The sequence below is a fragment of the Miniopterus natalensis genome, chromosome 17 (assembly GCF_054644295.1).
Source record: "Miniopterus natalensis isolate mMinNat1 chromosome 17, mMinNat1.hap1, whole genome shotgun sequence".
NCBI classification, from domain to species: Eukaryota; Metazoa; Chordata; class Mammalia; order Chiroptera; family Miniopteridae; genus Miniopterus; species Miniopterus natalensis.
This window is the reverse complement of record NC_142097.1, coordinates 27,357,217-27,384,719: the sequence shown is the minus strand read 5'-3', so window position 1 is coordinate 27,384,719 and position 27,503 is coordinate 27,357,217. Positions and strand designations below refer to the sequence as shown.

The window sequence follows — 27,503 nt, the reverse complement described above, 5'->3', positions numbered from 1 at the left end:
GAACTCAATGAATGGTAGCTGATACCATTACTATTATTTTTCAAAATATATATATTTTTTTACTGATTTCAGAAACAGGAAGGGAGAGGGAGAGAGAAACACTGATGAGAGAGAAACATCAATTGGCTGCCCCCTATGGGTCCCCCACTGGGGATCAAGCCTGCAACCTGGGCCTGTGCCCTGACTGGGAATTGAACTGGCGGCCTCCTGGTGCATGGGACCATGCTCAACCAACTGAACCACACTGGCCGGGCCCATTACTGTTATTAATGAAGATGTGAGGCAGGGTGGTCCAATAAAATCTCATAGACATCTGAGCTAGGAATAAAAAGGACTTAGCTTTTTGGGCCCCAGTTTTCCTACTTGCACTGTAATAAGAAACCATGCTTTTCTTCTTTTGTTGTTGTTTTAAACTGAGTTAAATTTATAAAAATTGAGTTTTTCGCAGTTCACCAGTTTTTGTTCATTCCTATCTGCCTTTGGTAAAGTTGTCTTCTTCGTGGAAAAGGAGTACAGCATTTCCCAGTCAATAAAAAAAGATTTCAAATGTCAGTTCTTGAAGTAAATCCTTCAAACCTGCAAGAGTACACTCTGAAAAGAAAACCTTTCTTCAGGGTGTTCCATTGCCTCAGTTTGTTCTGTGTATGTAGGCTGATTTTAATATTCAACCAGCTCTTGAATTTCCACTTTGGATATTATCTGCTTTCAATATTTAATCCCAGAATGACCTCTTCTTGCCTTGTGGCATGCTCCCAGATTACCTCCTTTTCACTGATTAGTTAGTATGGCTTCAGGGAATATCTTTATTTTAACATTAAACTGGGCAAAAACAGAAATAGAAAGATAAATTTGTAGCAAGATCAAAATTAGAATTCATAGCTAAATATAAATCTGGAGGGAATTGTCCAATTATTTGGATGGTCCCTCATCGCAGACAATCCAGGGTTGATTGCCTTTCGCTTTTTCCATATATAGAACAAAATGATTAATAAATATCAAGTGTAATAATTCTTTTCTTTTGAAGAGTAATAATTTTTAATAGTAACTTAAGTGCTGTTTTCTTTCTCAAATGTCTTCATATATATATTCTAGCAAGTGATTTTCACAACTGCATATGTTCCCTTTGGGGACCAGCCAGTCTCATTTTGACTTGTAGGTCAGAGAGCATTGAAATGAGAAGACCAGGATTTAGAATGGAGTCACTGTGCAAATTTGGGCAAGTTTTTCAGTCACTTTGTTCCTTGCAGTCTGCTGAGACTTGAAATGGACGACTCTGAAGAGAAGTTCCTGATCCTTTACAGTCTCAATTTAATTTCCAGGCTAGCAGTTTTCTTTTTTGGATTTTTTTTTAGGTAGGACCAACACCAAGTACGAACTTGGAAACGTGGAGAAAGACAAATGTGGGTGTCACATGATGCACGGTAGCCATTAAGTGCAGGAATATAATGCAAATCGCATGCAAATGTGTGCAAACCGCATTAACTTGTAGACTCTTTGGATCTTGAAAGCAGCACTGAGATCCTGAGGGTACAAAACTGTTTTTAGACGAAAACAAAAGTAATACTTTTTGAAGTTATCGCTTTCTGGGTGCGTGGGAGGACTCAACTGCTGAAAGTCTGACACTCCTCCCTACCCCCGATGATGATTTCAAAGCCTGATTCCATCTTACGCCTGGTCCCACCCCCGCTCAGTCTGACGTCACGTGACATCGTATTTGCATACTACCTGGGACTGGGTGTGACGCTCCCCTTTTCTGCGTCTTCTCATTGGGGGAGCTGGAGAACCAGCCCTCTTGTGAGCTGACCAATCAGTGGCCCCTCGGACGTGCGAAAGCAGGCGGGGTGGGATGGGGGTGGGGTTTGGGGTTGGATCGCTAGGCATATTGACCAATTATGCTCTGGGAAGGGACGATCAAGCCAAGAATTGGTTGGGAGGAGAGGCCTGGGAATCCGTAGGCCAATGAGAGCTCCGGGTTGAGGGGGCCGGTCTCCGCTTCGTAGGGCAGATAAGCATCCGCGACGGGGGTTGGGGGGCTGTGTGGGGCTTGCTGTGGGGCCGAGGCAGGCGGGCGGGCGATGGCGGGGGCCGCAGCGGGCGGCAGAGGCGGAGGTGCCTGGGGGCCGGGGCGCGGAGGGGCAGGGGGGCTCCGGCGGGGCTGCTCTCCCCCAGCCCTCGTCGGCTCACCCCGGGCTGGGCTGCAGCCGCTCAGGGCCACGGTCCCCTTCCAGCTGCAGCAGCCGCACCAGCGCCGGGACGGGGGTGGCCGAGCAGGTGAGCTGGGCCTGGTGCGGGTGCCGGGGGAGGAGCCGTTGGGGGAGGGGGGCGCGTGGTGGGGGGAGGGGTTTTGGGAAGAAGTGTGAGGGAAAAGTGGACTGGGGCGAGCGAAGGGAAAAGGGGTCGTGCAAAGCCTGAGAGGGCGGAGGGAGCGAGAGCGAGGAGCCCCGAAGTCGGGGTGCACCGCCCGGACAGTGTGCAGGGTGTGGGGGCCGGGAGCTGAGGGGAGGGACCTGGCAGATGGAGGCTGGCTTTGGGGGCGTAACCGAAAAGTGGCAAAGGTGTCGTGTGGGGGTGAGTGGAAGATGCCGGAATAGCAGCGAGGTGTGAGGAAGGAGTGAGTGGCGCCTGATGGGGGCGCCCTGTGCAGGGTGGGCGCGGGACGTCTGCACGCGGAGGGGGAAGGGCATGGAGGAGAGTCGTCTGGAGCCATGCATTACTTCTCCTACTTGAGTTTGGCCCCAGCATCCTGCTCTACAGCTCTGGAGTTCCTTTCCCCACCACTTTTCGTGCTCTTCCCTTTATGCCGCCTCCTGGAGCTTATTTCATCTGAGTCGTTGGAATAAGTTAGTTTAACTGCTTTGACGACCGTATAAACGCTCCCCTCCTATTCCCTACATTCCTCTGGTCCCAGAAGTTGTATCTTCCTAGATCATTGAGCTGCTTCATATGGCTCTCATTCCGTGTGTGTGTGTGTGGTAGAGAGAGAGGGAGGGAGGGAGGGACCGAGGGACCGACCGAGACCTGGGTAGTTTGCCCCCTGCCTTTTCCTCCTCTCCCCAGCAAGGGAGTTTTGTCCTGGGCATTGCCAGCCAACGTGGCAGTGGGGTGAGGGCTACAATCAAGTACCTTGTGGCAAGTACCCCCTCTTTCTGAACAGCACTGAAACGGTGTCTTAATAGCGGCTTGATGTGGGAGTGGGGAAACTAGGGAGGAGTAAGCTTACCTGACTTTCATACTCAAAGCTGTGATGCCCACCTCCACCCCCACCCCAAATGCAGGCAGTTAGAAATAGGAAAAGGAACCTACTTGCAGAAAGAGGTTGGCAATAAGTTGAAAGTGAGGCTTGCATTTGATTCACACCATATGTGAAAAGATCATTGCACACTTCTAAAGCCTCAGTCTATCAAATGTACAAAAGTCATGGTCCCTGCCATCTAACAGTTAAGGACAGCCTGTAAACCAGAGTTTCTTGAGCTTTATGTGACTACTAAGCTTAGTTGCTAGACATCCCCCTCCTGAAAGTATAGCTTCTACAGTGCCTTCTAGGTAAGAATGGGATTAAGAGGGTCTCCGAAGTAGAAAGCCAAGTCTATCTGGACCTGATTGTAAATGTTAGCATTACATCTTGGAATGCAGAAACTTGGTCAAATCTGGTAGCAAGATGGTGACCAGCTAGTAAAAGTATGCCTAGAATCTGGTGGTGTAGAGCAAAGCAATGCCTAGACAAACTCATGCCTATCGCGAGCTGTAAAGTAAACCACAAGACTGCAAACCTGTTGGTTTTGTTTGGGCTTCTTGGAGTCCAGGGAACTTAGTATAACAGCAAGCACCAGACCTTAGTCACTTTTAGTAGAAATCAACAGAAAGCCTGCTTGTGTACTAGCTGGAAATCGATTAGCCATAATATTTTAAGAGCAGCTAGTCTGTCTACCATAGCGTGTATATTAAAAAGACAAACACTGGTGAATGCTGTGGAAAGGAGATGAGTGTAGGTTTGGATGACTGGGTTCTTTACAGGGCCTGTTCCTTTTATAGGGCCAGGGGCCCTAAGACACTGGTAAAAACATAGGAAACTAGAGTTCTACATTACCTGTCAAATGATTTAGGCCAAGGTGCGTGGTCTCTTGCTTAGGGATTGGGCTGATGGATTGTTTCTTCACCTGTTAATATCCCAGAGGCATTAATAGGCACTTACTTAGTGTGTAGTGGGATTATCTGTAGATTTTCAATGAGGCAGGAGAGAGGGAAGATAGAAGGAAAGAGTGGCCTGAGCCTCGGGACTCCTTCGTGGCCGGATACTAAGGGAATGTACCTGGCCTTTGGTTTGGGAGTGCATGAGGTCTTCTGCATGTTAACTTTTAACCTTTATGTGTGTTCAGATTGTTTCTATTATTTGGCCTTAAGAAGTGGCAGAAGTGGTTTCCTCTAGGCCATATGTGATACAAACCCTTAAGAGAATGGCTTTGGGTGCCAGAATGCCTGGGTTTCAAATCCAGGCCCTGCCATTTAGTAGCTCTGTGGTTTGGAGGGAGTTACTTAACTGCCGTGCCTCAGTTTCCTCATCTGTAAAATGTGAATAATAATATCAACATCGTGAGATTCACATGAGGTAATAGTGCTTGGCCCATAGAAGGTGCTATAAAAGCGTTTGCTGCTGCTTATATTGTTGTTACTCTTTCCACCTAGCCAAGGTGAGAGCACTGTTGGCCAGAGCCCATTGCCTTTTCAGGCTTCAAAGAGCAAACTCATATTGGTCTGAAACCAGTACTGCAGGTTTCAGAATTTCAGGGCCTCCCTTTGCACTTTTATTCTCTCATCTTTTAAAATGAGCTTTTTAAACCAGGGCTCTGAAACCCAACTGTTTAAAAAGGCAGGTGAGCTGGAACTGGGTTTCAGAAACAATTAAGTGTCGTCCCTGTTTCTGTTTCCCATCTCAAAGTGATGTAGTGCTCAGCACTGTGCAGTTATCTCTCGACCACATACCCTGTTGGGTTCTTGACAAGATATATTAGACCTTGTAAAAGGGTTATGGAGTAAAGAGCAGGGTTTACCTTCTGTGGCCATTCATCCGTAAGGGATGTCTTCATAAAGTAAGGAATGGCTTCATTTTATGAGCCTGGGCTAGGGATGTGGAAGGCAGAAGAGAGCAGAGAGAAAAATAAAGCTCAACTCTAAGAAAGCTAAGAGCCACTAGTGGGTAATAGAAAAGCAAGATAAATTTCTTACTGCAATTCCTCCTTTAATTAAATTCTCGTTTGTGTCTTATATCTCTTGGAGGCTGTTAATGTTTATGTTCTTCCAGGACCACTGATGATGGACAAAATGGGACTAAGAGGTGAAATTGTTTTGAATTCCAGCCTTCCTATCCTGTTAAGTGTCTCTGTCTCCATATCCCAAGAATGAAGCTAATGTTTAATCCAGCTTTGCAAATTCTCCACTGGAGCCAGCTGGGTGCTGGGGGAGCCAAATGCTGCCTCTCTACCTCCTCTGCCCACCAGACCCTTCTTAAACCAGGGGTTGGCAGTTTGGGCCTACTGGACAAATCCAGACCTCTGCCCATTTTTGTAAATCAAGTTTTAGGGGAATACAGCCATGCTCCTTCATTTAGGTATTGTCTGTTGCTTCTTTTGCACAACAATGACAGAGTTGAGTAGTTGTGATATAGACCATTTGCCCTGCAAGACAAAAATATTTGCTACTACTTGGCACTTAATAGCAAAAGTTGGCCTATCCTTGTCTTAAACAGTGTTCCTGACCCTTTTTCGTATATTAAGATCAGTTTCAAATGTGTGTAGCATATATCTCCTCAGAAAATCCTAATGAGGTAAAGAAAACTAGCAAGCCTGTGTCCCCACGTATATTTTAGGGGTAAAGCAAAGGGGTTATCAGCTTCAGTCAGTTCTCAATCTTTGTGGAAAATCAGCACATGGGAATCCAGGCTGCCCATCCCCACCGTGTTCAGGTGGCATATGTTCAGTAGACATAAACTAATTTGGATTTACATAAAAGCTTAACTGTTAGGCAAATTCCCACCCTCTTCCCACTTACCCACCTTGCAAACCTAACAACTCACAACTGCAGTGAGCACATTTTAAAATCAGATGGAAATTACTTTAGGCTTATCTCCTGTTTTGGATTTTTCTTGTTTCCTTTTATTTTTCTGAACAGATCATTGTGAGCTGGCAGTAGTCATGGCTGCCGTAAAATACTGGCTTCCCCACAGGAACATAGGAAGGGTTTATTTTAAATGTTGATTAGGTTCTACGGGATGGGATGGTCTTGTCAGTGAATATAGGGCAGCATTGTTATCAGCAATGCTGTTGGTAATTATTAAACTTTTTTCCCTGCAATGCTTTGAAAACTTAGTTCTTGGGGGATGGGTGTTTAGATAGGTGTGGAACCACATAAAGGAGGTTGCTTATGGGAGACCCTGGGAGGAAGCCCTTATCAAACCATGGTCCTTTTGGACCATGGTGCCAGAAACAACCTGGAGACTAGAATAGAGTGCAACTTTTCTATGCCAAAGAGCCATCTTGGGTGGAGGAGGCGGGGGGGGGGGGGGGCATTTTCTTTACCTCTTTTAAGAGCTGCAGTTGTCCTTGAAAACCCTGAGTGAGGCAGCTTCTGTTTGGGAAGCATTAAATACCAGGCACTTCCCAGCCTGACACTCACTGCTAACTTGCTTTTGACAGCTTTTCTGGTACCAGGCACCTGGGCAGCAAAATGCACTACTGAAGTATCTGACTCTTAAATGTTATCATCGGCAAGGGCATCCTTGAAATTGGGGGCCACAGTGCCTAACTGCTTTATCCCTTGGTACCTAAAGGACTGTGGGTCCATGTGTTCTTCATAATCCTTTGCTATCCAAAATACTGTATATATGGGAAGTTCTCCACTTATGTAATGTAGAGCTAGGATATTTTCAACCATTTGAGGCCTGTGGAGGAGGGGTGAAAACAATAGTGGGGTGTGGTGGTAAGAAGACATCATTCTCTCTGGTTCCAGTTATAGATAGATCTCTAGAAAATTTGAAGCAGGATTGCAAAATATGAGTATTGCCAAAGTGGTTGGTGGGCTATTTAATAGCCAGAGAACACTTTCCGTGCATTTTCTGCTAGTTTATATGGAATGGAGTGATGGGCACCAAGGCCACACTATCCCATGATCTTAATGGAACTGTTAGAAACTGAGCTTCCTCTGGATTCTAACAGCTCTCAGGGAGAGCCTTTGTGCCAAAGGATTCAGACTTTAGGGTGTGACACTTTCCAGGGCCAGGTCTGGTTTTGAGTTCTTAGTGACACTATATATCGAATGCTATTTGACACTAGCTCACATGCTTTACTAGACTTATCTGGGCTAATGCTTACTCCACAGGCAGTTTGGAGCCCTTTTAAGGGGCTGGAGGGGAAAACTTTGTGTTTCCTTTCCAGTTCCGAGCCAAGGTGGGTGCCCACCAGCAAGTTAGTTTAGTGAGAGTGGACAGTCTCTTCGTGGGTGAATGAGTTTTACTCCCCTCTGAGATGAGTAGAAGAGGGAGGAGGGAAGAGTGGGAGTAGAGGAAAGATGAGTGGGAAAGCTGATAACTTTCTACCTCTGCCTGAATTGAATCTTCACAGAGGGCTCCCATCATTTGGTTTGCAGGGTTATGAATTAACCAAACATTAGCCAAATCTATTCACATTGTTAGGTCAAAAACAAATGCTGATCTCAGAGAGAAAAGAGTTTTGGATTATATTTGAAGTTATAAATTATCTGTGCTCCAGTTCCTCTCCAGTCGTGGGGAGCTTGGGAAGGGGCCATTGGTGGGAACAGCTGGTTGGTGGGAAGTTCTGTACAGCTGGCTACTTATACTCAGGCCTCCAGTTTCTGGTCCCCACCAATCCTCCCGGTTTTGAAAACTCGTCCTGGCACTTTGCTCTCTCCTCCACACTGTTCTTCAGTGTCACTACAAAGCTGAATGCCCTTCTTGGAGTCATTTAAATGTTTATCCTCGGGCTCAAATAAGCCTCAATTGACTTTTGCTGTGTGAAAGCATCACAGCCAATCAAGGATAGCTTTAACAGACTTAAAAGAATGCTATCAAAGTATTTCATAATAGGAAAACTTTTAACTCCAGCCCCTGGGGAACCTGGAACTGCAGTCAGGGCTGTGTACAGACACTTACCCTGCCCTGCTCACGAGCCACAGACAGCTGACACTGGGGGTGGATGGAGTGCCTTGGGCTCAGCCCTGCCTGCACATTAGCAATTTTGCTTCCAGCTCCCTAATGAAAGGGGTGGAGGGAGGATGGGGGAGGCCTGAGAAGACTCCTCAAAAGGTTTTGGTTGATCTGAAGCAGCAGGCCTATGATTGGAGAGGGGGCCCTCTCAGAGGTGAACTGAATATGACTTCTTAGAGAATGCAGTGTTAGGCAGTGCAGAGTTAAAAGTTTGGGAGGCCTCTTCTTTGACACTGTGCTCCCTATTTTGCCAATGGTGGGTAGTTTTGTGGGGGGGGAGGGGGGCGACTGTTAACAAGCATTGTCTAATCTACTACAGGCTCCGCCACCTGAATAACTTACCATCTGATCCTAAATGAAAACATGCAGGAGAGCCTTGAGGTCTAACCTCTTTGAGAGACAAAGGTAGCATTAAATATACAACTCTAAAAGCAAATAACATGTCCACAAGTGAATAAAATAATGCAAGCTGGAGGTGACATAGGCTGAGGAAATCCTGTACTTAGTGTTAGGTGGGGTTAGAGAATTACTCAGGTTTGAGTAGACTTTTTTTTGTAATTGGACATCTTCCTAGGGTTAAGTTTTTACTCCCTCCTCTTCCTTTCAGCAGTGGCATTGCTGTGGCCTTGTCTGATCAGCTGTATTCCGTAACTTTCTCAAATCTCTTTAGTCCCTTCTGCCTCATGCTGGAAATTGTGTGCCTGCCTTTTTAAAAGGTAGGCACCTCATGTTTCAAGTTCAAGTGCAATGGAACTCACCCTGCAGCTTGAACAGATTTGAGTGTTTTTGCAGAGGGAGGGCCAGGGCAGATGGGGAGTGCCGTGCTCAATAAATACTTGTTGGATTGAGTTGCTGGAAAGGCAACAAGGGTGGGGAGAGTGAGCCACACTTCCCCCCAGGCTCGCTTGAAGTGGTTTTTCCCACTTCTGGTCCCCATACACTGTGCCCCTTTATAACACCTCTCTTTAGCTACTTAAAAGCCCCCCACCCCCAAGTATTAGTCTTCTCTCTCTCTCTCTAAATCACTGTTCCCCTATTCATCCTGGTCATTGGGCTTGAAGCCCAGCTGGTGGCAAAGACGTGGCATTTCCATGGATGTCATTGCTAGGCCTGTAGACTCTCTTCCCCACATACTTAAAGCCAGAGGGTGACTTGGGTGGTTAGTTACCAGGTTGATCCATGGAAACAGCCAATGTTTAGGATTTTGTAATGATTCTGTAAAAAAGCCAGACTACCTGGCTTTATGTGGATATGGGTGAGAGGCCAGGGAGCAGAGTTGTCTGTTGGCTTCTAGGGTGGCTTCAGAGTTGTGATCAGGCTGGAAGCCCCCCTCTCAAGCCAGGTGCCATCCTGTGATACAAGGCACTGCTGTTTCTCCTTCTTTTTTCCAATCATGAGGAGAAATGCTGGAAAGAAATGCTCATTATCATTCCCTAACCCCTGGGCACAAACACTGTCATCCATGGAGTCTGTGTTCCTCTACCTTTAAAGCTGTCAACCACAGGCCTGGTGGCATAGTCAGAATGGTTTATAAACCTGCTCAGCTGGGGGTAACTTTGAAAAGAATAAAAATGGGATTGGGAGGAAAGAAAGGCAGCTTCTCTTAACCTGCTCTTCCCTCTCCTCTTCCCCACACACTGCCTTCCCTTCAAGGGTTTTCTGTGCTCTGTGCATGTTTGATCGCCCACTCGGCTTTGAGAGAACCACAGTTGATAACACGTGCGCTCCCTGCCCCACACCTGCAAGCTGGCTGAAAACCTGCCACATTGCCCCTGTTTGGGATTGTCTTTGTAATTCATGCCCATCAGATACGACATACACACTGGGGTGGAGGGTGGAGGTGGATAGCATTTGGCATGACAGAGGGGATGCAACCAGAGCTTTCACAGTATTATGTAGTCTGGATTCAGAGATTGGGGAGAGGAGGGCGATGTGAGTCACATCCATGGGGTAGGTGCGCCTCTTTATACTGAGAGCAGCACCTGACTGTTCCTTATTAGAACCGAAATCCTGGCTTGTTCTGTGTTCACAGAAGAAGACTAAAGCAGGTGCCTTGTGGAAAGGAAGAGTTTGTGAACCCCAACTCTGGTAGGCCCCCAAATTCATCTGTATTTCTCAGGGGAGTGGAGAGTATAGATCGTTAGTTTTAACTGTGTACCATTTGCTTAGCTCTTTGTTGCTCATAGTTGGTACTTGAATGTTTCTCATTCATCCGCACAACAGTCCTGCAGGTGCAGGTGGCATTTAGTTGTTATTGCAGATAAGGAAACTGAGGCCCAGAAAGGAAGTGACTTGCCCATCATGTGACTAAGAATGCTGTTTTGCTCCTGATCCCAGGGCTCTTCCCACATAGTCTGGACACCCTGCTGTGAATCCCCCCCCCCCATCCTCTGTTGCCTGCCCAGCACATGCCCAGCCTTTGTTTCCCTTCTGCTTGTATACCTGTATTCCAGAAGCAAAAAGTCATTTGTGCAGTTCACCAAACTAGAGAATTGGAAAGGAAAATGGGCTGCAAAGAAGTCTGTTTGTTTCTTTAGCACCCCATAAGTGACTATCTACTTTGTATGGCTACTTGGAAGGTGGTGGTTATTACATTATATGTGTGATATGGTGGTAGCTTTTGAGTGTTTCCAACTGGTTGGAGATATGCAATTTCCATGTGGAATGAGAAGCTAACCAGAGACAGGTAGGGATCAGGAGGCAGGCAGGGTTTTCCTGCCTCTGTGGGGTCATGATCATTGTTCTCGAGCTAGAGGTCATATGGAGATTCTCTTAAGATGGAGCTTATAGGAAAAGGGTGTCTTTCTTATGTGTGACTATGTGGAACCCCCCCCCCAAAACAACTGGGAATAAATGTGGGTGGTGCATTCCTATGTTGGCGGGGGGGGGGGGGAGGTAGGTGCAGGTTGCATTCCATCATGATGACAACTTAGTCCTCAATGTAGGGGAGCCCTTGTGCAAACCTTCTGACGCCCCTGCCATGCTCTATCTGAGCATGTCTCCCTCTCCTAGCTTTAGATTAACTGGGACTGGAGTCATTGTGATACATGATCGGCCTTTTCTGAGACAAGCATGTGCCCAGTAAGGTGAACAGTGGGGACTTGAATTTGGGAGAAAGTCCATCTAGGAGCTTGGTATCATAGAGAATTGCCTGGCTTGCCATAACCCACCCGACAGGGTTATGGGCAGTTCTACCTCCTTACCTCCTACAAAACCAGATTCTGTATAGAATTCTTGAATGTTCTAATAACCATATGCTTATGTGGAACCTTTCTTTACCAGTTACTTCCCAACTTTATGAAATAAAATCCCATTGTAACAAATACTATAAAAATTATTCTGTATAATAAAGCTATTTCCATGGTTTATATAAATACTTTGTGGTTGTTTTTTGTGGGTTTTGTTGTTTAAAGAAAAAGACAAGAGTAACCAACTATCATCTGTAACAAGTACTTTTTCTGGTCCCTGTCCACGTAATAGTTCATCTCTAAACCAGAACACCTGAGTGCTTGCTGTATACATTGGAGGCAGGGAGCAGGAGCAGAGCTGTGGAAAGTAGCAAGGCCCCTTTTGCTTTCTCTTCATCTTTTGAACCTCCCACCCTCTGATACGTTCTTACTGTTTTCAAATAGAACACCACACAGAAACCCAACAAAGGATGGCATGTGTGTGTATCTGAATGTGTGTCTTGGGGGTGAATGTGTGTGTGTCGAGTGTGAATGTGGAAGAGTGTGTATGTATGTGAGAAAAAGTGCACATGAAAGAAAGCAAATGACAAAGCACGTGGGGCAAATATTTAACAATAGGCGGGCCTGGGTAAAGGTTATATGGGTGTTCTGTGTGCTATTCTTGTTCTTGCATCTATAAGTTTGAAGTCATTTCTGAGTAAAAAGTTTAAAAAATGAACATATGCTAGAAACTAATTTGAACCATGGTAGAAGTTTTCTTCTACCATCCTCATAACATCTCCTATCCTCCCCATTTAACAGAGGGAACAACTGAAGCCCAAAGGAGTCAGTGACTCATCTGAGTTCATGTAGCACATTGGGGCAGAGGCAGGATTTGGGTCCAGGTATTGACTGTTACAGTAGGCTTGTCCTTACTACTCAAGCTGAACAAGGTCGGCATCAGAACCTGAGAACGAATGGGTGCCTGCTGCTGTGTGTCCGAGCCCAGTCCATTCCCCACACTGATCCAGCAGAGGTATTGGCAGGGTTGCAGCAGTTTGCTGAGGCGCACTGAGCATATTCAGAGTTCCAGGTACCTTCTGGGGAAAACTGCTTCCTTATTCTAAGAAATGCTCTTACTCTGCTATTCACTGTACTCTCTTCATTCCTTAAAATACATGAAATCAGAAGGTTCTCTTGCACCAGAGCCATGGAGTATACTACTTCGCATTTTTATAGTAGAGATCTGAGGGGGAAAAGAGTTGAATTTGGGTTAGAAAGTGATGCCAGGTTATGGGCCTGAGCCAGACAGCTTTCTCAGCTGTGTACCAGTTGGTTTGTTGTACCGACTGCCTTGTGAATGTACAGGAAACCTGAGAGAGGGTGTCTGTACGGTTTATTGCAGAATGTCTTACTAAGTGGACAGGAGTTACAACTTCACACACAAAGGGAAGTCTCACTCTTAGTCAATGAAACCTTCCACATACTACAGGGCCTAAGGAGGGGTGGGTCTGGTAATGACTGCTAGGTAGACTGAGTTAGAGGTTCAGACACCGATCTTTATTTCCCACCCCTCTTCTCTCACACCAAACCACATTTTAGACATCCATCTGTGCTCCTTGAAGGCACTGGAACTATTCCTGACATTTTTGCTTACTGATATTTCCTCTAGTTTTCAGAATTGGGGTAAGTAAATGCGTCCTCTGTTTCTTAACATAGAAAAAGCAGGTTTTAAAAAGTCTCTAGCTTTAGTGTGTGTCCTTTATCTAAAATGTCTCCCTGCAGCTACCCTAGAGCCGTGAGACTGTGGCTGAGTTGGCATCAAAGGATTTTTTTCATGGGCTCCAGCCAGTTATGTAAAATAGACCCATGAACATTTACTATATTATTACCCAGCTTACATACTTAGATTGTTGTCCCTTAGGCAGTTACCAAGTTTTATCTGCTGTCCCCACCATTCTCTGAGATTCTTCTTGGCTCTTTCCTACCCCAAATCAGTGCTGGGTAGATGGGCATCCAGAATCAGGGCATGATGCAGAAGAGGACAACCCGTTGGGTTGTCTGCAGCTTAGAGGTCTGTGTTAGAGCAGCTGCGCAAATGGCCAGAGCTGTCTGCTTAGAGGTGACCGTGACAACTGAGTCTTTTCCTTTCAGTTCTTAGAGGCATGGATAGGACGTCTTAGTAATTAACATTCCAAACTATTTCCTTTTTGCTTCAGGAGGATAAGCCTTTTCTTTACCTGACTTATAAAAGAGGATGACATTGTTAAGCAGCTCTTGATTTAAGATAAGAATGAAAGCCCATCTTATACAAGGAAGATGGTGTCACTTCAGTGACTGGAAGCACACGTGGTGAGGTGAGCTGACAAGCATCCTTCTGATATGAAGTCATCAGTGGTCAGTCATATACTGGTGGTAGGTCAAATTTTACCGGTGTCAGGCTCTTCAAGGCTCTCTTTGGAGGGGCCATCTAATCGTGCTTTTCAGGCTAGGGTTCCCCTGGAGCCTCTACACAACCTTTGAGCCTCCCTTGGGTGATCTGAACAACTGGCAAGGCCAGGGCTTCAGAGCAGGGGCTGAAGGTTGTCCAGCACACTTTGGGGTTTTTCCACCCATAGGACACAGCCTGGGAGTTTGCCACTGAGTTGAGGTCAGGCTGGGTCAGTTCCAGAATGTCAGAGGCTAGGTAGGGAACCACTAGATGGAGTGTAGTGGTCTCTTGGGTATCTCCTCTTTGAAGCTGGGGACACAGAGTAGAACTTTAATAAGGAGATGGAGATAACCAGAGAAGACTTTCTGCAGGTGGGACTAAATGGTCCACATAGCTTTTCAGGGCTGTAAGGGTTGAGCAGAGTGATTAATATGATTTAGACCCTGAAGGCAAAGCAGATTCTGTGACTGTTCCTTTCTGGCCCTGAGGAACAGAACTGAGCAATTGCTCCCTATAGCCCTGCTCCCTCCCACAGCCCTGAGCAAAATGAACCAGTCAGGGATAAAAGCAGAGGTCCTGACAGATTCCAAACTAGTGAGGTGTAGCAAGTGAGCAAACCTGCCCTCTGAGCGCTGATGTCTATGGGGTGTTTACTCCCAGCTGGCCCAGTCATGTGACCAGACCTGCCTGTGGCTTGCCACAGGTAAATTGAGCACTATTTATAATCTCCTGCTTGGGGGAGGAGGTGGGAGAGATCATCTGGGAGCCAGCAACACAGCTGTCTGATCAGCCTGGGTGAGGCAAGTCTCCCTTTGACTTTGTGCCTTTTCTCTCCCCTTAACTTATTTTGCCCCAGATAACAGCATGGACTCTGAGCTTTCAATTTAGCTGAATTGTTCAAGAAGCATCTCTTATTTACCCTTTAATAGTTGGGGAATTCTAGAATTAGTAGAGACTCAGACTGTTCTGATACAATGTCCTGCCTTCCTGGGTGAACATTGAGACATCTGGGAGCATATAATTATCTCTTCCTGGAGTTGTTCTTGGATAGATTTTACAGCCTCCCTCATTCAGTTCTGATGAGCAAGTTCTTCCTTTTACCTAGCTAGACTCTCCTAACTAAAGTCTTTTTACTGCCCTTTATTTTTGCACCCACACAGAAGACTGATAAATTCTAATTCATTTCACCTTCCTCCTGGAGTCTACCTACCTTTCCTTTAGCCATTTTTATCCATCTTCCCTAGAATCTATCTGGTTTCTACATTCCTTTCGAAGAGCAATAATGGCAAGTGACTGCCCAGGGGTAACTTGACTGGGCCTACATGAGATTATATCCAGCTTCAACTGTGTCTCTGGACCTATAGGAACCCCTTAGTTCTGCCCCCAGTCTTGCTCTTGCTTCTGGGATGACAGGACACTTCTTAATATGGTTTCAAGTCTCCTTCACTTAGTATCTTTATTCTACCTTGTTCTGATTTACATCTTTCAATTCCTTGCCTCAGATTAAGCCTCATTCAGTTTCATTTCTTCTCGCCCATCTTCTCTTTCCCCAAATTAGAAATCCAGAGCAGTGACCCGAGTGAGTTTGACTACAACCTGCCAAGATTGGAATTCTAAAGGGTTCAGATCCTTGCTGGGGAGTGAACTGAATTCCTCTCTTCCAAAATTAAGCCATTTTCCCCCACTCACAACTTCATTTTGGAAAAATTTCAAACCTACAGAAAAGCACAATGCATACTAATTTATTCTTCACCCAGACTCATCGATAACTTTTAGCCACAATTATCTCTCTTCTCTCCTTTTGTGTATTACGCATATATATGTCTAGACGTACATGCATACGTGCATCCGTAAGTGCTTTTTTGGTAAACTATTTGAAAATAAGTTGCAAATATCATGACACTTCGCCCTTTACTTCAGTGGCATCTCCTGAGAATAAGGGCATTCATAATAATATTATTACACTAAAGAAATGATCTATAGGTCCATAGTCCATACAAGTCTGTCTAGAACTATACTCCCACCTGTTTTTTGTTTATGTGTTTGTTTTTTAAATGACTTGAAGAGTGTGGACCATTTGTCTTCTAGTTGTCCCACATTCTCGGTTTTCCTGTTTCCTCATGGTGGCATTTAACTTGTTCCCCTATCCCCTGTACTTTCATGCAAATGAGGAATTAGGTCTGGGGCCTGATTCGATTCAGATAAAACATTTTGGGCAAGAGCATTTCAGGGGTGAAGTTGTGTACTTCATATTCTATCACTTTAGGAGGCACAGAATGTCCATTACTAGCTAAGTTTGATCACCAGAGGTGGTGATTACCAAATTTCCCATTGTGAAAGTATATTAAAAATAATATTAAAACTATTGTTCTCTTAATAAGTGGTTTATGGGGTGATACTGTGGCATTATGTAAATATTCTGTGCCTCACAACCTTTCTCCCAGTAGTTCTGGTGTCCATTGCTGACTCTTCCTGACTGAGATATTATTGGGAGGCCTATAAAGCGAGTTCTGAATTAACACTAAGGGATGTAAGTATTGACATGAACAGTTCAGAAGGAGAATAAAAAAATGGGGGGAGGTTGGAATCATTGGGGGGGAAGGCGACAAAACAGGGCCATCACATTCTGTCCAAGTCTAAGTATTTTGTGTGTCTGGGACTGATACGAATTGAGTATCAGTTGCTTACACATACATTGCTGTCTAGAAGTTTGGTTGAGGTCAGGGAGAAAGCAGGCTGGATGAAGCTAAAAATAAGTCATGTTGGTTCACAAAGGAAAAATTATGTTGACTATTTGAAAGTTATCTGTAATTCTATTCTTATTTCCTTTGCTTTCACTTGCTTTCCACTTTTCTCACTAGAAAAGGGATCCCTCACATCTTGACTGTCTTCCATTCCTCGCCCAACATGCCGGGGGGTAAAGCAATGTTCCCGAGACCCAGGTATGTATGATCATCCTGGTTCCTAGCAAGGCGAAGGAACAAGACCCTTCTGAGTGGTGCCTGGACCAAGGCAATCATATGGCAGTTGAGTCTGAGAATGAAACGCAAGTGTGGGAAATGTAGTTTCAGAAGTTTTTGATCAGGGAAAAAGACCTGCGTCTCAATTTGCTGTGTAGCACTGGAGAAGTCAGCTCACCTCTCTAGATGAGGGCATGTCATGGGCCCCCCATCTGTAACACTTGGGAGCTCTGCCCCCTCTTCATACATTCCCAGAGAAGAATTCATGAGAGTGTATGGGGTGCACACATTCAGAACAGAAATCAGGGTATAGTTTCCATCACAATTGCCCCATCACAGTGTGTGTTGTAGATGAACCATCTCAATCTCTGGTTCTTCATCACATTTATCTTAAAAGACTAAGAGCTGACTGGATGCTGTTATTTCTTTTCTACTTGATAGCAATCAGGTCATTGTGAGAAGTAGAGATACTGAAGGATTTATACTGAAGGATTTATACTGAAGGATTTATACTGAAGGTTTATAGGCCACCCAGAAATTCATCATTCCCAAATAACTACAGGGTGAGGATTTTTTTATTTTTATTTTTTTAGGGAGAGAGGGCTAGACTGCGCAATTTATGCTATTTTTGCAGAGGCCATGTAGATTCGAAAGGAAAGCCTGCTCCAATCAGTAGTTGCTAGTATTTTGTTTTGTTCTAAGAATGTCGAAATCTTACAGAACTCTTCAGAGAATTCAGATAAAAGGTGAAAAGTTCACCCTACTTCCTTTTCTAACTGCAGCTTCTTGAGAATGGAACAAAATGTCTAAGTGACTGCTGTCAGCTCTTTACACACACACACACACACACACACGGATCACCCTTCTCCTCTCTGCTGATGATGAAGAGTTAGTGTATTCCTTATTTTCCCCCCACAATGACATCTCCAGATGGCTTTGTCCTGGCCCTTCTTTCCAGCTGCCTATAGATGTGGTCTGCACCCGGGGGAGTCAGACATGTAGCCAGAAATGCTTTCATTTGAGCTACACACTTAACTATGGAGTCAGTAATTAATTGAGGGCCTGCCTGAGAAGTTTTTCATGCATATATAAATCTCGTCACTCTTTTCTCGTTAGGTAAACCTTCTTGGTAAGGGAAATGTGGTGTTACTGTTTATTTCTTCTTCCTTTTTAATCTAGTTTCTTCTCCCCATTATGGTTAAAACGAGCTATTGCTTGGTGTTGAAAGTAGTATTCAAGGGCCCAAGTTTAATTTTCCCAGCTGGGATGGATGGGGTCTCCTTGGGCTTTCCAAGGAGGGCTTCTAACTCTTGTACAGTCATATTAGGGATTTCGGTTTGACCGCAACTTCCCTCCAAAACCCACATGTCCCTAAGTTAAGCAGTTAAGCGGTGCTGGAGCACAGAGGGCTCAGAAGACTGCCTGCACTGTTTAATCCCAGCACATGTACTGAATTGGAAAAATAATCCCTATGAAACTGCTAGGAGGGACTTCCCCTATTTATTGCAACTCTGTTATAGGGGAAATGCTTAGAAATTCTGAATCCCTGTTTTACTTTGCTCCTCTTCAGATTAACATCCCCCCCCAAATCTCTGCATCACATCTAGGAGACGGGACAGGGCAGAGCCTGCTCCCTCCATGTGCATACCATGTGCCCTGCCCCAGCCTGCTTGTTCTTCCTAAGTGAAGATCAGGGACTGAAAAAAGCAGATTGTAGAAAAATATGTATAATGTGATCTCATTTTATTAAAACTATATTTGCATCCATATGTGCCTGAAGAGAGACCAGGGAAGATGTGCACAGCGGTGATCTCTGAGTGGGGGCATGCATGGTTTTATTTTTCAGTTTTAGTTCATCTGCATTTTCTTATTTCCTCCAACATATGTACAGTTTTTGTTATAAATAGGAGTTATTTTCTCTTTAAGAGGGGAGGCGAGAAGACAAGCACTAATAATGTTTCAAAGCCCAACAACATGAGAAAGTGACTCATAACTTGTTTGTTGGACCTGCTAGTTGTTGAGCTCTTGCCATGTGTGAGGTCTCGTTGGCTGCCTTTCTCTTCTTCTTTCTGTACTCCTTGGGTATTTTGGGATCACTAGGTTTCAGGCTAATGGAGGATGGGTGGAGTGTAGCCTTGTCTCATTTCCCAGGCTTCTCTCCTGCATGAGAGTAAAATAAGTGAACTAGTCCCCCTAGATGCTCAGCCAGGGCCTGACTTCTCATAAGCTACTAAGCCTCCACCCCACAGTCCATCTCTGGCCAAGTTGAGAAGGGCAGCCACAGACACCTCACTTCCTGTGACATCTACTGCCTTCCTCCTTCCCCTGACCCCTTCTTGCCCTTCTACAAACTGTCACCATCCTCCTTCGGGTACCAGGAATTGGAGTTTGCTGGTGAGGTCAGGCCTGAGCTGATTTCCAGCCAGGGATAGAAAAGAACAGCAGAGACAACTTTGTGATCTTTCTGAAGAGGCGTTGGCTGGGGTGCCTTCGGTTGCTCAGGGATTGTATCAACCTTGTTAGCAGCTTCTCCTCCTCATGTACCACCAGTGCTTATCACAGAGCTGGATTGTGGTGGGCTCTCAAAATCTGCTTGCTGAAGCAATCAGTCCCCTGTGGTGTGCCAGGCCCCTGCCGGCCACTCTTGGTTCAGTGTCTTATCTGCAGTTTGTGTGCTCTCCTCCCTAATGACTGTCCCCCAGTGTACAGACACTTGACTGCTGGTCCTCTGCACTCAGAGCCCCCTCTTCCCAAAGCCATAAAAATGCAGCAGTTGGGAGACAGGGCCAAGTGGCTCTGGAAGATAGCACTAAGGCTTCTTATCTCCGGTGTGTGCCGGTTTGTTTTGTTTTTTCCATTTGCCGTTGCCCAAGAACCAAAGCATCCGCCACTGATCAGCTACACGGTGAAATGGCCTGGCCCCGTGCCAGGGTGCTTCGCCAGGTGGTTGGGCCGCGGAGGCTGCTGCATGCGATGGGCCGATAATACCCCACAGTGCTGTAAACAGGACACTCCACCCTCCCGCAGCCACCCAGCCAGTGCCCCGGCAGCCTGCTGCTTTGTCATGGCCTGTCATGATATGGGCGTCTCTTCTCAGATAGGAGAGCCGATTGCCTTACTTTCCTCCCCGTTTCCCAAATCTGAGAGGGGTACTTTCCAGAAATGAAACCAGTTCATCTTCCAACCACAAGCAACCGTTGTGACTTTTCAGTGCTTCTCTTCTTTTAATCATAAGCACACAGTTGCAGAGCAAATCCCACTCCCCAGATCCTTCCAGTATGCCCATGAGGGATAAGCTCCTGAGTCCCTATTTCAACTACACTCACTTGTGAGATTTCTTAGGGAATGTTCCTAACTGAAGTAGGTCTCAGTGGGTAGCACAACTTGAGTGCTGACCCACAGCTGCTGATGCCCACATCTACAGGCAGTTTTATTTCCACCCCTGCACCATTTGTTCAAGGTGGTGTCCATGCTGGGTTAGACTGGCCCTGGTAAAGGGAACGGCTTTGACACTGCAGATGTGCACCGTACCTGGGGATAGTGGTGAGGAGGACCTACTCTGCTGTCTTTTCTGGGTAGCCTCCTTTTTCTAGGCTCCCTCACCCCCACCTTCAATCCTAAAGGATTGTGGTGTGGGGAAGGATTAAGTGACAATTGATTTGACCTAATCTAGCTAATGAAGACTAAAACATCTCATCCTCTGTTTTTTACAACATCCCTAAGAGGGAATTTAGGCCAGATTGTGCTCCTGCTTGCCAGATGGGAGAGCAGGCCCAGGGAGGTTGTGTGGTGTTGGCTGCAGTTACACCACAGTGAGGACAGAGCTGCAGTCAGAACTAGATCCCTCCCACCTGAAGCCTCAGATATTCGGGTGTGGGGCACACTGCTCCAGCCTGTGGCCCCTTCAAGGATGGAACAAAGCATGCCTGATTTTAGCTTTAGTTGGTGTTGCATTTGGGGAAAATTTGATACCTTGGTTTAGCCCTTGATCAATTTTGGTGCCCAAATTAGCAGATGTTCCCCAAACCATTTGGGATGAGGTTTTTTAAATAAATGGTAGACCCCTCCCCCATCAAAATCTAATTTTTTAAGTTCTCTTCTCCCTTATTTTGGGGGCATGAAGGAAGCATGGCACTTTATGGTCTCTTTCAAGGGGCCGGGACATGCCAAGAATTTGGGGGTTTAGGAGGGGAGAGGTCCTTGCTGAGGGCTCTGAGACAGAAGGTAACTCTGTCATCTTGTGGCTGGCTAGGAGCTGTGCCAACACCCTGCACTAGGATGTGGTCACTGTAGAAATAGGGCTGAGGCCCAGCTGTCTCATTTAAGGAAAAGAAACTGAGGCAAGTCCTCTAGTTAGACTCAAGCTGTGGTGAGATCCTTATAGACCTAGCAAAGTAGAGGAGGTCCAAGGCTGCTGGGTCTGGATTAGGGTGCTTGGTTTTTCCCCATGCCCTTTCCTATCTCTTACCCCCTTCCTCCCTGCCTCCCCCCCTCCCTCATGTGTGTATGTGTATTTATGGTTTTGTTTTGTTTTTGGTATATGGAGGAGTAAGTCAGGACCCATGAAGTCCTCAGAGTCTTTGTGAATAACTTTGGTCAGAGGTGGCCAGAAAGCATGTAGATTTGACCAAAATGGGTGGTTGGAGTCTCACATCAAATTCCAGGACTCTGGGTCCTCCCTAGCCGATTGAGTACTGGGAGTAAAGTACCGCATCTGACTGCCCTTGAGATTGGAATTCTGCTATAGCTCGTGAATGGATGGGATATGAAGGGTAATGGGAACTGATATGAGTGTGGTTTAAATTGTCCCTGGGAGATAGCAGAATGCTTTACTCCAGCTTTCAAAGACTTAAAAAAGCCCAAAAAAACCAAACCCCCAAACCAAAAAAGGTCATTGCAGACCCCCAGGTCAGACCTGTCATCTCCTTCCCTGAAAAGGAGCTAAAGAGGCAGTCCTTCCTCCAGGTGCCCAGGCAGGTGTCCCAGCAGCCTCAGAGGGTGTTCCTCATGCAAGAGGGCCCCCGGCCCCAGTGAATTGACATGGGAGGGAGGAGGCTTAGATTTAGATCTAAAACTGCCTCTGACTTGCTGGGTGACTGAGTCCAATCTGAGACTGGGCTTCTCTGTGCCTTGATTTCTTGACCAGTCTTTCCCTAGCACCTTTGAGAGCTGGTAGAAGAATAGGAGATTACACACAGAGCGAACTTTGTGGATGGGGCAAATCTTGAGTACTATATAAATACAGAGGAGCACAGATAACAACTTCTGCCGGGAGACTGGGGAAGTGTCTCCAAGAAATCTTTTCTTCCCATTGCTTCTTTCTCAGCCCTGGAGTCACAGCCCTTTCCCTTCACACAGGGATGACACAGCCATTAGGATTGTGGCTTTCTGACCTTTATGCCAGTCTCTTGCTCATCTGTTTCCCACCTGTTTCTTTGCTTCTATGTCATGTAATCTTGCAAACTTGCTTTTCCAGAGCCCCCACCTCAGCATTGGGCTTTTAAAGACAGTGTAGGAGGGCAACAGCATTTTGGTGTCTGACTTGGCTGCTGACGTAGGTCAGAAGCTCCCAGAAATATCTGATTGCTGCTTTTTGACCTTAAGTGCAGAATAGGAAAATGAGTGATAGGAAGCTGAATGATTGAAAACCTAGTGTAGGAGGTGAAGTTGGGACTGAATCCAGTCTGTCATTTATTTACTACTGGTCAACAAGGTGCAGGATGGGAAAGAAAGAGGTTGGGCCTTTCTGAGCTTCGGGGGGAAAGAGACAAGCAGCTCTGGGGGCTTTACTCCTGGGGAGTGGGTTGTGCATGGATGTGCAGACAAACTTAGAATCCATGGTATAATTAGAGCAAGTTTACCCTTACAGTAAGAGTTTTTTTATTTTAGGCAATTACTTAGGCACCTTCCAATCACTAGCCCTGTGCTCTAGGCACTGGGAGGGGTACAAAGATAAATTAGAGACAGTTCTTGGCCACAGGTTGTTTACTCTCTAGGAGTTACAAATACCATGGTCCAAGAGAGAGGTTGGTAAGTACTAGAAGGGTACAAAGTGCTAGAGGAAATCAGAAAATCCTGAGACATTCCTTCCTGGGGGCAGATGGAGACAAAAGGGGAGGCTGGCCTTGGTGGGCTGATGAGATTTCAACCCTGGGCACATGTGCAAAACCTCAGAGAAGAGAAGGACCCGGACATGGGTGGGAAACAGTATGTGGTGTAGTTTGTGCAGGACATAGAGACTTTGAAGAGGAATGAAGTATAAGGACAGGTAGGTGGGACCAGAACATGTGGCCTTTGATTACCATCTTTGAAAGAGGGTCTTTGAAGAGTTTCAATAGTAATGTTAAGATTATTTAAAGGAATGTTTTATAGGTCAGTATACATTGATTTGGAAAGGTGTTTATGATATAAGGCCAAAAAAATTGCAAAATGATATATACAGTATGATATCATCTTTTATTTTAAAGCATAAACAGACATGCAGAAGGCAAAGCCTACAAGTATACTATCTCATAGTATTATCAGTGGTTGTCTCTGGGCATTTGGAGTTGTGGATTTTTTTCTTTTGTTTATATTTTTGTTAATCTTGACTTTAATACAATTCATACTTACTACTTTTTAAATTAACAAATCATTTTTAATTTTTTAAAAATTAGCACATATTTCATGATTGCAAAGGGAGATGACTTAAACTATGCCAAGAATTAGATAAAAACTGAGACTAAAAGTTGTCCATGCTGTATTATTTATGATATCTGAAGAGTCCAATAATATGGGAATGGCTAAGCAAACTACTTTATATCTACCTGCTGGAATATTGTGTAGTCATTAAAAATGACAAATAAGAAAGAAAAAAAAAGACAAATACGTGAATTTTGATGCTCAGAAATGGGCATATGAAATGGATAGAACAAGCTAGAACACAATGTAGTACATTTCATATTGCATACAACTATGTCAAAATATGTAAACACTTAAATGGATCTGGAGAACATAGGTAGATAGTATTGTTAAATTTACCACTTAACCATTTTTTATCTTTACAATTCAGTGGTATTCAACACATTCACAGTGTTGTGTAACCATCATTACAGTCCATTTCCAGAACATATTTATTATCTCAAGCGGAAATTCGGTGCCCATTAAACAATAACGCCCTAATCCTTTCTCCCCCTAAGTCCCTGGTGACCTCTATTCTATTCTCTCTCCCTATGAATTTGCCTATTCTAGGCACCTCATGTAAGTGGAATCATACAATATTTGCCCTTTTGTGTCTTTTATTTCACTTAACATAGTGTTGGGAGTTTCATCCATATTGTAGCATATGACAGAATTCCATTTCTTTTTGAAACTAATATTTCATTGCATGTATATACCACATTTTGTTTATCCACTCATCTATCGATGAACACTTGGGTTGTTTCCACCTTCTGTTTATTGTGAGTAATGCTGCTATGGACATGAGTGTACAAATATCTCTTTGAGACCCCACTTTCAATTCTTTGTAAATATACCTAGAAGCGGAATTGCTGGATCACATGATAATTCTATGTTTTAACTTTTTGAGGAACTGTCAACCTGTTAGTGTCTTTTTTAATGTAAAGCTCTTCAAGTTTATTTATACCTACAATCCTCAGTTCCTTTTACTGTGCTTAATGCACACACGAATTATCAAGGGATTAGTACAGATGCAAAAGCATTTTGCTCTGTTTAAAGGAAAGAGCCTTATAGATCTTAATTCAGTAGAGTGTTCTGAATGTGGCCATGGAAAACACGGTCCACTCAGATTGAAACTTACAGATGATTCCAGAACCTTACTTGCTATCAACAGTCTCAACTTTTACCTTCTCCCAAAAAGCTTTAGCCCAGGTAAAAATAAAGTGAATTCATTTATGATTGCTATATTTTTGTCTCATTTAGCCAGAAGTCTGAGATAGAGGAGAGAACCAAAAGACTTGGGTATTTCCCTAAGCTGACTCTTCAGCCTGGATAGTTGAAAGTTGTTATTATATCATTCTTGTTGTCCCAGGCACCTAGGTTCCCTGGGGCTAACCAACTCTGAGGGAAGTATAAAGAGTCCTTCAGTTAGTTGGTTGAATTTGTGCAGTGCTTAGGAGCCCTGCAATAAGTGCTGGAGGGAGGGAGAAGGGCAAGAGATAAAAGATGGAAGAAAATTTGGTTTTTGTCCACTTAGAGTTCCTTCTCTAACGATGAGAAACAGTCCTGCTCTCAGAAAACTCAGTATGGAGGCCTCAGAGTTCACAGTTCATAGTCTATTAGGAACAGGAAAAAGATGGAGGACATGTATATAAAGTCACCCCAGTCCAAAGTAAAATAGTGTCAATTGTTTCCAATGATAACAGCCAGCTGGTTAAGTCAGGCGAGCTCTCCGCAGACTATATGTGCTTTTATGGGCAGCTTCAAATTCCTTTAGGAGGGGGTGGATGCAGGTGAAGAGGTGGTAGTTAGGTAAGGCTTCCGAGAAGAGAGAAGGTTGATTTACATGCCTCTTTCCACCATGCTGATGTCAAGGGGTGTGCTGTGCTCTCTTGCAGCCAGCGTCCCGTGTTCGGTGGCCCCAGAAAAGCCAGTGTGTAGACCTCAGCCACCCCAGGTCCGACGTACATTCTCCCTGGACACCATCCTCAGCTCGTACCTTCTGGGCCAGTGGCCACGAGATGCTGATGGGGCCTTCACCTGCTGTACCAATGACAAGGCCACTCAGGTAATACTCTCTCCTAACTAGATAAGGGATATGAGGATGGGGGAAGGGGGAAGGGGGCTTTGGTCTACGTACCAACTCTTAGTCCTTGAAATTATCCTGGGTTTTGGCCGTACATTTTCACCATGTGGCTTTTTATCATCTAATGTTTACCAGCTCAGTTTTCTTTGTAAACTTACACAAAAATGAGTTTGTATTCCTTCTGACTGGTGGGAGAGAAGTCAATCTGGTTTTTTCAGTTTGACTTGAGTATCCATATGTGGGTAAGCAAGAGTTGATTTTGGAATTTATTCTAGGTTTTAAAAAATGAGATTTACCTTGCTAAAATTAAACTGGGGCTGACGTTCAGTTGTGTTCACGTTCCCCAGACAGCTGGAGGAGGTGGCCAAAAAGTGTGCTGAGCCAGGATAGACCCCACTGGAGCGATAGGAGGGGAGGGCTCTCAGGGAATGGAGAATTCATCCCTAGCCAGCAGCCCAGTCTGGGACCTCAGTGGACCCACTAGAGCCCTATGGAGCCCAGGTCCCCTCATCTTCTCCACCACAGTCTTTTTGGTAAGAATCGTAAGCTTGGAAGGAATGGCCATGGATCAGCGAGTCCATTTGTTAGTGTTTGAATAAGGTGGTGTTAGCCTGAGCAAGAAATCATCTGTGAAACTACACGAAGGTCCTTCTTCATCTGAGTCAGGACTTCAACAGTCTTAGCAGTTGCGTTGTTAAGAGTCAAATCTTCTCCCTTTTTGATGCAGTTTAAACCCACTTCTGTTCAACTTCAGAACAAATGAGTTGTCCTCGGGAAGAAAGATATGGGCTCAGAGGCAAAGCAACGTCCTGGGGGACACTGGGCAAGTTGGCTCTTCCTTTGCCCACTCTGCCTGCCTGTAGGTGGGGTGATGGCCAAATGTGAGAGTGTTTTGTGTGCTCACTTCACCCTACCTCCTCATCTGAGCACATCACATCAGTCCCTTCCTTTTATTTATTTTAACGAGATCCATTTTCCAATGTTTTTAGTGAAAGTCTGAGTGCCCAGTGCCGTTCTTGGCATGTTGCAGTGAATAAGGAAATGAGAAGGTTTGGCCTCTGCGAGCCTGGATGCCAGTTCCATGAAGGCCAGTGAACAGCCAGCCAAGGGATGAGTGGGGCCAAATGCCTGGCACACTTTAGAGGAGGGGAATTCTCATGGGAATACCCTACCTTGACCCTACAGGAATTTACCACAGTTGAAACCAATGGCCCTCTTTAGATCTATGAACAGAATGTGAAGGGAAAACACACTCCAGGTAGCAGACAGAGCAGGTCTACTTCCTGGGAGCCCTGGGCACTGTTGTTCCCCGTACCCTTGGAAAAGGGCAAGTATGATATTCTTCCCCTTCATAGGCCTGGAGCACTCCCCCCGCCCCTTCTCTTTTGAGAGGAGTGTTTGGCCCAAATAATGTATGTAGTCAAGGAGGGCTTCCTGGAGGAGGAGACTTGAGATTGTTTCACATGTGTAAGCTCATGATTGCATCCCTCTTTGTCGGGCAGCAGGCTGCCAGGTAGCCTGTCGCTGTCATTTCCGGCTGTCAGCCTTCTAGGAAGCCTCCATCCCACTCCTCACATAGCATTCTCTTTGTCAACTCAGGGCAGGGTTGGCCTCAGATGTTCCCTGGCCAGATTTAGAGGCATGGGCTCTAGGCTGTGTGTTGCTGCTCAGGCTCCAGCTGCAGGCCAGATCTTTTATATAACAAGTCTGGGCTTCTTGCCACGGCAAGACAGAGGTCAGCGATGCGCCTCCATGGGTCTGGCAAGGCCGAGCTGTGCAGCTTTCCTCTTTCCCCGGGATGGGCTCCAGCCCTCGAGGAACTCTTAGCAACCTGTCAATATTGTGGCTGCAGTCAGGAGGTGGGAGAATTCTGATCAATGTAGAGGTCCAAACCAAAGTATGTACTCTGCCCATCTTTCATTCCTGGCCTTCTGGGAATTTTCTGCTTCTAGGTTTTGGGCACCATTCAAATTCCTGCTTGAGTCCC

At 45.3% G+C, this 27,503-nt stretch overlaps 1 protein-coding gene across 1 annotated transcript in view; it reads left to right on the top strand.

The window, feature by feature from the left end:
* Positions 1–2,075: 2,075 nt before the first annotated feature.
* FAM117A (family with sequence similarity 117 member A) overlaps positions 2,076–27,503 on the top strand; it is a 40,224-nt gene continuing 14,796 nt past the window's right edge. Inside the window, exons 1-2 of the mRNA XM_087826180.1 lie at positions 2,076–2,271; positions 25,329–25,498. Coding sequence (XP_087682306.1) covers positions 2,076–2,271; positions 25,329–25,498 — 366 coding nt within the window. The remainder of the gene's footprint in view (positions 2,272–25,328; positions 25,499–27,503) is intronic.